The following is a 10,418-nucleotide window of genomic DNA, read 5'->3' on the forward strand; positions in this document are numbered from 1 at the left end:
AGCCCCGGCCTCCGCCCGCCCCCGGCCTGGCGCGCGCCAATCGCCTCCCCCAGCGATAGTGTCAGTAGCATTGTAGTGTCAGCTCCCGCCGGTGACGTTGCGCCTCCCTCGTCCCCCTCCGGAGCCGTCTGGCTGCAGAGGCTCAGTCAAGAGGCGGGTAGGAGAGGAGGAAAAAGCGCTGAGTGAGGGCGGGCGGGCGGGAGGGAGGGAGGGAGTGGAGGAGCCGGGGAGGGGCTCCTTAAAGAAACGCTGCTGTCGCTCGCCTGCTCGCTTTGCGCTCGGCATTGTGGCCAGCCAGCCGGGCACTCGGGGGGCACGCGTGGCCGCCGCTCAAGCTCTGCCCCCACCCCAACCGCCAGCAGATCTGGGGTGGGGACCCAGGCGGGGGCTCTTGCAGCCACTGCCCGGTGCGGACTGCGCGCAGCGACCCACTCCTCTCGGAGCCGAGAAACGAGCCACGGAGCCCTCCGCAGCCGACCGGCCTCCCCGCCCCTGACCACCCTCTTCCCGGCTGCCTTTGTGGTTGCAGCTTCTGGCTGCCGAGCGGAGAGCCGGCTGGGGCGCGGCGTGCACGGCGGAGCAATGCCCAGCTCGCTGTTTGCAGACCTGGAGCGCAACGGCAGCGGCGGCGGCGGGGGAGGCGGCGGCGGAGGAGGCGGCGGTGGCAGCGGCGGGGGAGAGACTCTGGATGACCAAAGAGCCCTGCAGCTTGCGCTCGACCAGCTCTCACTGTTGGGGCTGGACAGTGACGAGGGCGCCTCTCTGTACGACAGCGAGCCGCGCAAGAAGAGCGTGAACATGACCGAGTGCGTGCCGGTACCCAGTTCCGAACACGTCGCGGAGATCGTAGGGCGGCAAGGTGGGTCCGACAGGGATGGGGACTGGAGGGGTGTGTAGGATCTCGAGCCGCCGCCTCACTGTGAGGGCGGGTGCAAGATCTCGAGCTGTGGCGCGGGGGAGCCTTGAGGAGGGAGGAAGAGCCGCGCGCTGGGGCCGGCGCACCAGACAAAGAAAGTGCAGGCAGGCTGCCCTCCACAGCGGCGCCAGCGCCACGGCAGGATGCACTTTCTCCTGCTAAAATCACTGCCTTCTCCTCTAATGCTCCAGACTTAGTCCACCCTAGGAAAGATAATTTAAATATAAGATACTGGGGGAGGGGGGGTCTCTGGTGGTCCTTTGGGAAGGGGGAGGAGGGGAGAGCGTCCGATGGGAGGAGGATTCAGGATTTCTGCTAAGAGGAAAGGATTGGAGTCCAGAGAAGGAACAATGGGTCCCAGGACTGCCAGACCTTCAACCCCACCCCAAGCGCTCCAGCGCTTAGGAATTGCGGCTTCCCGGGAACCGCTTGGTATCTTCAAGGCAGTCAGCGCGCCCATTTGGTTCCCTGAAGCACCTCCCCAGATGACTTTTCTAGGGTTCTGGGGCTTAGCTTGGTGCGACTGCAGTCACCGGGAGAGGGCCAGGCAGCCAATGGGCTGTTCCTCGAGCGTTTCGCGGGTGGAACCCGCGGTCCAGCTCCTGGCGCGGTTCAGGGTCAGCTAGGGAGACGCCCCCTTTCTCCTGTCGCGTGTTCTGCTGTCCAGCTGCCTTGGGCGCGGGCTGTCCCGGGTCTCCGCGGTTACCCCGGGGATAATGGGCGTGTCTGTCTCTCTCTCCTACTCCCTCCCTTGCACCCTGGCTCCCAGGTTGTAAAATCAAAGCTTTGAGGGCGAAGACCAACACTTACATCAAGACCCCAGTTCGCGGGGAGGAGCCTGTCTTTGTTGTGACGGGCAGGAAGGAGGATGTGGCCATGGCTCGGAGGGAGATCATCTCCGCCGCGGAGCACTTCTCCATGATCCGAGCCTCTCGTAACAAGAACACAGCCCTCAACGGCGCTGTTCCCGGGCCGCCCAACCTGCCAGGACAGACCACTATTCAAGTGAGGGTGCCATATCGCGTGGTGGGGCTCGTGGTGGGGCCGAAGGGAGCCACGATCAAGCGCATTCAACAGCAGACACACACATATATTGTGACACCCAGCCGGGACAAGGAGCCCGTGTTCGAGGTGACTGGGATGCCAGAAAACGTGGATCGCGCTCGAGAGGAGATCGAGGCTCACATTGCGCTGCGCACCGGTGGCATCATCGAGCTGACAGATGAGAACGACTTCCATGCCAATGGCACAGACGTGGGCTTTGATCTACATCACGGGTCCGGCGGGTCCGGCCCCGGCAGCCTCTGGAGCAAACCCACTCCAAGCATTACTCCTACCCCTGGCCGCAAGCCCTTCTCCAGCTATCGCAATGACAGCTCCAGCTCGCTTGGCAGCGCATCTACAGACTCTTACTTCGGTGGTGGAACCAGCGGCAGCGCAGCTGCCACTTCACGCCTGGCGGATTACAGCCCTCCCAGCCCTGCGCTCAGCTTTGCCCACAATGGAAACAACAATAATAACGGCAATGGTTACACCTACACAGCGGGGGAAGCCTCGGTGCCTTCCCCGGATGGTGGTCCTGAGCTTCAGCCTGCTTTCGACCCAGCTCCCGCCCCACCACCTGGGACACCCCTTCTCTGGGCCCAGTTCGAGCGGTCGCCTGGAGGTGGATCTGCAGCCCCAGTATCCTCTTCCTGCTCTTCCTCGGCATCTTCATCTGCCTCGTCGTCCTCGGTGGTCTTTCCCGGGGGTGGCGCCAACAGCACACCCTCCAATGCCAACCTGGGGCTGCTGGTGCACCGCCGGCTGCACCCCGGCACCAGCTGCCCGCGTCTGTCTCCACCCTTACACATGGCCCCAGGAGCGGGAGAGCACCACCTGGCTCGGCGGGTGCGCAGCGACCCGGGCGGTGGAGGTCTGGCCTATGCCGCCTATGCTAATGGGCTAGGGGCGCAGCTCCCCGGTCTGCCTTCGTCGGACACTTCAGGCTCCTCCTCGTCCTCCAGCTCCTCCTCCAGCTCTTCCTCCTCTTCCTCGGGGCTGCGGCGCAAGGGCAGCCGCGACTGCTCTGTGTGCTTTGAGAGCGAAGTGATCGCCGCGCTGGTGCCCTGCGGCCACAACCTCTTCTGCATGGAGTGTGCCAACCGCATTTGTGAGAAAAGTGAGCCCGAGTGTCCCGTCTGCCACACCGCGGTCACTCAGGCCATCCGCATCTTTTCCTGAAGGCAGTGCGCGCGCGCGTGCGTGCACTGTGCAGGGAAGGAGGGTCCCCTCCCTAGACCCTCATTCCCTAGGGCCTACCTGCCCAGACGCTTCTGGTGCCCGCCTCTTTCCACCTCACCCTCCTCACTCTCAGAGATCCCAGAGGAGCTTGGAAAGCTGTAGTATCCGCTCATTTTTTAAATGTCATTTTTAAACAAAGGAACTTGCCAGGATCTCTGCATCAGGAGTACTGTAGCCTGGGAAGCCTCCGGCCACCTGAATTGCATGCTCTATAAATAATAGGAACGGCGACCTTCTAGTAACGATAGTTTTTACACTGTACTCAATAGGAAGCTCCCAAAAGAAGAAAACCCCACAAGTTTTCCATTTTCTTGAAGTAGGAGAAAAATGAACAGTAATTATGAAGATGATTAATAATTGTGCTATGGGATGTGTGGACTGTTTCGTGTGTTTCCCTTTGTGGGTGGGTTCCTACAGCGCTCGTTCCAGAACAGAAGTGGATCCTTTTTGAATGTTCACGGAAGGGCCAGGAGTTCTGTGCAGCCAGGACCCTGCAGCTTTATTAAAGTCAAAACTGTAACATATCTCTTATATATTAAAAAAAAAACCTTTAAAAGTTTTAAAGAGAAATTGCATTAATACAGATTGAAGTATTTTATTCTTTTTTTGACTTGAAAAATTATATTTCATATTGCAAAGATGTTTACAAGTATTTTAATTTAAGTTCAGTGAACTTTTTTGTAGCTGGGTTAAATCTTTTTATTTTTAGTATGGCCTTATGGCAAAGAACACTGTATTATTTTAATAATCACACAATTGTGACGGATTACAAACCATAAAATGTATAACGTTTTGAGCAGTATTCTGTTGGGATGGAGATTTTATAGGTTCAGACAAAATCTTCTAGATCTGCTTCACCCAGCATATTTTCTATTCAGTGATATAAAGCATATTTTATTCTATATTATTACAAAAACGGAAATGTATAAACGTGTCAAGAGGAACAGCTGGCGCTTTCTAACATTTGTACAAATAGAATTCAGTGCAAATTACAGACACTCTGTTGCACCGCTCTAGTTTTAGTGTTTCTATTTTAATACATTTGTTTACCACCTGTTTATGTATATGTAGGTGACGTTACTTGAGCTTAAATGTACTTTACTGAGCAAAGTTTAAAAAAAACAAAGTATATTTTATTTTATGATAAAGGGCCTTTAACCTCATGGTCAAATACTAATATTATATTTGCTGAGACAAGATTTGAAATTGTATCAAGAGTTTTATTTTTCTGACATTTAAAGTTCTACATAATAAAGGTAAACTTAAGTAATGGTGCTACTTCATTTTTTAAGTATTTCTATATAAATAAAACATTGAAGAATAAAAAGCAGTGTTGTGTGGTGACTTGATTCTTTTTTTTTTAAAGCCTCTTGGGGTGTAATGTTGAAAAGAAGCATTTTTAAGTGATAGGTTAAAATGCACAGCTTCCAAATATATCTTGAAATTTGTCAATAGAGCAGACTCCAGAGAGGAGGGGTAGGGTTTGGCTGGGTGGTTGGTCACAGGTGACAGCTTTGTTTTTTGTTTGTTTGTTTTTAGATTGCAAACAATTTACTAAACCAAGACCAGTTTCTCCATTAGCTGTTGCTGACATTGCTTAGGGACCATGATATTTTGGAGGTACTCAGAACATGGTCTGTTTATTTTTAAATTAGGAGACAAAGGGAAATGAAGTATTCAAAAGAAACGTTTACAGTTTCAGCCCACAAAAACCTGTTACATTTACCCAAGAGTGTTAAGAAAAAATGTAAAACACAAAGCTTAACAATTTGAAGATTGGAATCACCCAGCTCAGGGAAGTAATAGTGTTGTTCAGCTTGAGGCCCTCTAGGTATGGGAGTGGGGTATGTGGGAGGAAGGGGGGCTAGGCTGGGTGGAGGTGTTCAGGGATCCTTACTTGGCTTACTGGGAGGAAGTAAGTCTTGCTGAGGGCCTGCTCCTCAAGAAGGAAAGGCTGGAAACTCTTCTTGCAAAGGGCCTAGCAGGATTTTAGCTTGGGTCCTTATCAGGCTTCTTTGGGGTCAGGCTAATTGGTGTTGACAAGAGGCAAGTGTTAACTGTTTGTTGTTGCCTGAGGGAAGTTTCTGTTTGTTTTGGGCAGCAGCTCCACCTCTCTCCTTGCCCTGCGGCTCTGTCTGGGGAGGGACGGCTGCTTTTACTTCTGAACTTTGTTTCCTAAAGAACTCTGAGGAATGACCAGACCTTGCCCTGGGGAATATCCAGCCCGCTCCCTGACTGGGCTACCCCTGGAAAACTTGGAGCGGGAATTGGTGGGCCTGTGATCTAATCTTAACAGGTGAAGAGAAAGCTGTGATATATTGATTGTTCCTCTTGGCCCCTTTGTGTTGACATTTTGCTGTTAGGAGATGGAGCCCCTGCTTCCTCAGTTCCTGGTCTATTAGGTCTAAATGATGAGACGGACGAGCCTTCCCGTGGAAGGAGAGAAAGGAGTGGCCCTGCTTAGAGAATTTCTGGCTTTGTCTTCTGCTCTGGAAAGTTCCAGGCTTTGTTTACCTCTTTGCTTCTCCCTCAGGATTTAACCTAGACCTGGCAAAGATTGTCAGGCCTCAGCCCCCTTTCTTTTAGCTGTCTGGAAATGCCTAGAACAGAACCCGAATTCTTTATGCATTTCTAGTCTTTGGTATTTTAACTTTGTCCGCTTTAACACAATGAGTTCAGACGTCTTGATCGCTTCCCACCCCTGGTTGATGCACTGTTTGTTTACTTATGTCCCTTTTATTGGTGCTATAAACGTTAGTGCAAAAGACTTGGAAATAAATAAAGATATCTCCTGCCAAAATTCACTGGACCTGAAGTCTATACAAGACAAGAGACTACTTTATAGTTAGAACAGGCCTTAGGGACAGAACTCAAACAAGCTGAATTTGAGGCTATCTACTTGGGTGGCATGCGTGTCTTTGTGTTTCTGGTGCATATGTACACGTGTGTGCGTGTGTATGTATGTGTACATGTGTGTATGTGTACATGCGTGTACATGCATGTATAGAGCCTCAAACCCTCTCTACCTTATTTTTTCTGATTCAAGGTCTCACTGAATCTGGGGGCCAAGGAAAGTTCTCACCACATCAGCTGCCCCTCAAGCCCCAGAGATTTCATGGTGTCTGCCTCTCCAGTACTGAGATTATGTTAACGGCACACCTGGCATTTTATGTGGATGCGAGGATCTGAACTCAGGTTCTCGCCTGTACAGCAAGCACTTTACTGATTGAGCCCTCTCCCTGGCCCCTGCATGCACTTCTTTACAGAGAGAAGAGGATCTCTTTGTTGATAGGAACCAGGGAGAGGTGTTTTAGCACAGTGTGGCCTCGCAGGGCTCTCTAACGGGCTTTCCAGCACCAGCAGGAAATACACATTCCAGTGATCTTGCGGGACACTGGATTGTGGTACAAATTAAGCCTCTTGCTCCACTCTCCAGGTAACCATTGTGGACTATTAACTACAGGGGTGACAGTCTTCCATCTGGAAATCGGGTACCACATTTATATTCTCCAAACACCGCCAGCTTCTCTTTCTACTTCCACACTCTGAAATCTGTGTAATTTCACAGAAACACCGCATCACGTAGTAAGTTTCTCTCCCTTGAATGACTAGTCCTTGCTTTGTCTGTATAGAATACTGGTTCTCAACAAGGCTGTCTTTGAGACACACACACACACACACACCAATCTGGCTTCTCTTAGCTCGCTTTGGGTTATGATACAGTAGGTAGTTGGACTTGTGCTTTAGTACACAGAAGCTAGAAATTCCTGCTAACAGTCCTCAGTGTTCAGGATAGCCCCATGACCAAGAAGGCTTCAGTCGTGAGTCATCCCTGCTTCGTGGCTTTGCCCAGACACTGGGGCCTCCAGGCTGAACTGTGGACATTTGGGGATCACCTACTGTCCCAGGCAGCTGGAGTTATGTCTGGATCCCCCCCCCCCCCCGCCCCAGTAGAGCAGATCAAAGCAGATAGCTTATCACAGGTTACAGCCAAGGGGTTCTTTTTATTCATCAAAAAGTTGTAGATGGTACCCACTTAGTAGCAGTGTTTCAAACTGGTGGCTCAAAACTCTTTTTTTTTTTTTAAAGATTTTTATTTATTTATTTGTATACAGTGTTTTGCTGGCCAGAAGAGGGCTCCAGATCTCATTACAGAATTACAGATGGCTGTGATCCACCATGTAGGTACTGGGAACCGAACTCAGGACCTCTGGAAGAGCAGTCAATGCTCTTAACCTCTGAGCCATCTCTCCAGCCCTCAAAACTCTTTAAAAAATAATATTTGTGTTTCACAGATTTAAAAAAATTTAAATATTTTGTGTTTTTAAGAATTTTATACATGAGTACTATATTTACAACATTTTCACCCTTTCCTCTTCCCACCTTGAATTCTTCTGTATCTCTCCTCAAATTCATAATCTCCTTTTGTTACATATGTCTACACACACCCTACTGGGTCCCTTTGTTGATATGTACATGTGTTTAGGGCTGACCACTTGGGGTTGGATAGTCTATCAGGATTATTTCTTTGTGCATATGTGTGTGCGTGTGCATGCATGTGTGTGTTTGTGTATGTGTGCATGCGTGTATGTGTGTGTGTATCAGAGAGAGAGAGAGAGAGAGAGAGAGAGAGAGAGAGAGAGAGAGAGAGAGAGAGAGAGAGGTGTATGGTTGCCTGAAGAGGCCAGAAGAGGGCATCAGATGCCCTGAAGCTGGAGTTTCAGGCAGTGGTGAGCTGACTAATGTCGGGGTGCTGGGAATTGAACTTGGATTTTTCTGGAAGAGCGTCAAGCTCTCTTAATCACCATGGCATCTCTCCAGCCTCTAAAACACTTAATTTTTAGTAAAACTAAATTTATTGTTGATCTGGGTGTGGTGGCGCTTGCCTTTAATCCCAGCACTTGGGAGGCAGAGACAGGTGGATCTCTGTGAGTTCAAGGCCAGCCTGATCTGCAGAGCTAGTTCCAGAACAGCCACACCTAGATAATAGAGAGACCCTATCTCAAAACAACAAAAGATGTGTGTGTGTGTGTATGTGTGTGTGTGTGTGTGTGTGTTGTGTATGTGGGTCTGCATGGTGGCCAGATGGCAACTTTGTGAGGTTCTAAGGACCAGACTTAAGTCCCTAGGCTGCTGTGGCAAGTACCTTTTCCACTGAGCCAGTTCCCTGCCCCCAACTCACCCTTCTCCTGTGATCACCCAGGGCAGGTGGCAGCTAGACTTCAGTGTGCGCTTTCTCAGGGAGACTCAAGTGGTCCACCCACCGTGTCCCGAGCAGACTCAATCTTAGCTTTCTACTGCAGGCAAAGTTCTCTTTGTTGTCATGTTCCCTGTGGCCAGTGACAAAATCAATAGAAAAATGTCAAACTTCTCCCGGGCATGCCTTGAAGTCTTTCTCTTTTGTGTATTTTATGAGTTCCCCTTATTCCCCCAAAAATGTTCTTGGGGAAACTGCGAATGTCTGTAGTGAACTTAAGCCATGAACTGATGCAGAAATTTTATCACGGAGGTCTGATCTTTTCAATAAAGAGGGGCAAATTCACCCTTCCTAAAGAGTTTCAAGTCTGCTAGCCAGGCAGGCTAAGAGTAGTTACCTTGAAAACTCCATGGGTTTAAGGTAATTTGGGGAAAGATGAAAAGTATGCTGATTGCAGTCAGACACCCCCACCCCACCCTACCCCGTCCTACCCCACCCCATCCCCAACCCTCACCTCGAGAGGGACAGACTCTCACTATACAGCTCAAGCAGGTCTCAAACTCACTGGTCTGTCTTAGTTTCCCAGGATACAAGCCTAGGTTGGCGTATCTGATAGACGCTCTTCCTCTTGCTGGTAGCATGCATGAGGACTTCAATTCAGTCCCTAGACCTCACTTAAAAGTGCCGGGTGGACATGGTGGGACACTTGGAATTCCATGACTGGAGACCCAGAGACGGGTGGATCCTTGGGGCTCACTGGCCAGCCAGCCTGGCCTACTCTATAAGTTCCAGGGCAGCGAGACTTGAGATTGTCGTCTGGCCTCTCTACATATGGGCACACGTGAGCTTGCGTGGACATGTATATCCACATACACATGAAACAAAAGAGGGTCCTTCTGTTAGGGAATACAGGCCCTTCTCACATTAATTCAGCCCTGTTTTATTCCCTCTTTTCTGACCTTGCTTTACCAGTTTTTTAAAATGTTGGACACTTGGACTCCCCTGGAAGAGCCAAACTTGCTTTCTTAAAATCGGATGCTCTAGAGAAGTTAAGCATTCCTTCATTGGTCCAGACGATGCTGATGGTTTCTGCCACTTCTAAGTTTCTTCCTCTGACACAGGCTCTGTAGGCAGGGATGGGCCTGCTAGGTTTGGGTAAGGAAGCTGATGCAGAAAAGTCAGCTGTTTGGCTTCTCTAAGGCTACCCAGGCAGCACCAGAACTAGGTTGCCAACCACGGGGCCTTCTACATCCAAAGCTCCCATCTTTAGCAGCTTAGAAGTGTAGCTTTAATAAGTGGCGTTCTCAGAAAAAGTGAATGCTTGTTTGTCACAAAACAGCCAAGTGATGCTCAGCTAACTGCAGTAGCAGGGAACCAGCCGCTAGAGCGTCTCCAGGTCACAAGACAGGACCCCTGAACTCTAAGAGCACCTTGCTTCCAGGGCCTTTCTGGGCCCTGACATTTCTACCCACGCTTTGGTGATCAGCTGAAAAATTAAAGTTAAACTTATTCTGTAATATATTCTTTCAAGATTCAAAAAAAAAGTCACTGGAAAAAATTAAAATGAATAGAGAATTTGCTTTTTTTTTTTTTAAAGAAGCTCCTTAAAAATGCCATGGACTGATTTAGACAGAGTAAAAGATGCCAAGCTAGTGACGGAAAAGAGAAACACGGTCAGTCGTTTAGACGTTAGAATACCTAACTCTTGCCTGGATTTTCCCCTCTCCTATTGGTCCCATTGTTTTGTGCATTTATAGAGTTGTAGGATGTGGGCATGCTCTAAAAATGGCAAGTTGTGGCTCAGATTGTTCGTCTGTGGAAACAGAGGTGGGGTCTGTGTTAGTTCCTTTTTCTCCTCGCTGTGACGAGCCTGTGAGAGGAGAGTTGAGGAAGTGCTTGCCTGCCTCAGAGGCTGAAGAGGTACTACCCATCAGGGCTTGGACGGCATGGGCGCAGGAGCTCACACCTGGGACGTCAGGAAGTAGAGATGGGACAGGAGACTCTGAGGAGCTCTAACCCTCA

At 50.0% G+C, this 10,418-nt stretch overlaps 1 protein-coding gene across 1 annotated transcript; it reads left to right on the forward strand.

Annotated features, from left to right (window-relative positions):
* The first annotated feature begins 228 nt into the window (after positions 1-228).
* Mex3b (mex-3 RNA binding family member B) lies at positions 229-4,515 on the forward strand. Its single transcript, XM_075952762.1, has 2 exons — positions 229-859; positions 1,686-4,515. Exons 1-2 carry the CDS (start codon positions 583-585, stop codon positions 3,137-3,139), a joined length of 1,731 nt encoding a protein of 576 aa, XP_075808877.1. The 5' UTR covers positions 229-582; the 3' UTR covers positions 3,140-4,515.
* The last annotated feature ends 5,903 nt before the right edge of the window (positions 4,516-10,418 follow it).

This window comes from Microtus pennsylvanicus, chromosome 18 (genome assembly GCF_037038515.1).
Source record: "Microtus pennsylvanicus isolate mMicPen1 chromosome 18, mMicPen1.hap1, whole genome shotgun sequence".
Lineage (NCBI taxonomy): Eukaryota > Metazoa > Chordata > Mammalia > Rodentia > Cricetidae > Microtus > Microtus pennsylvanicus.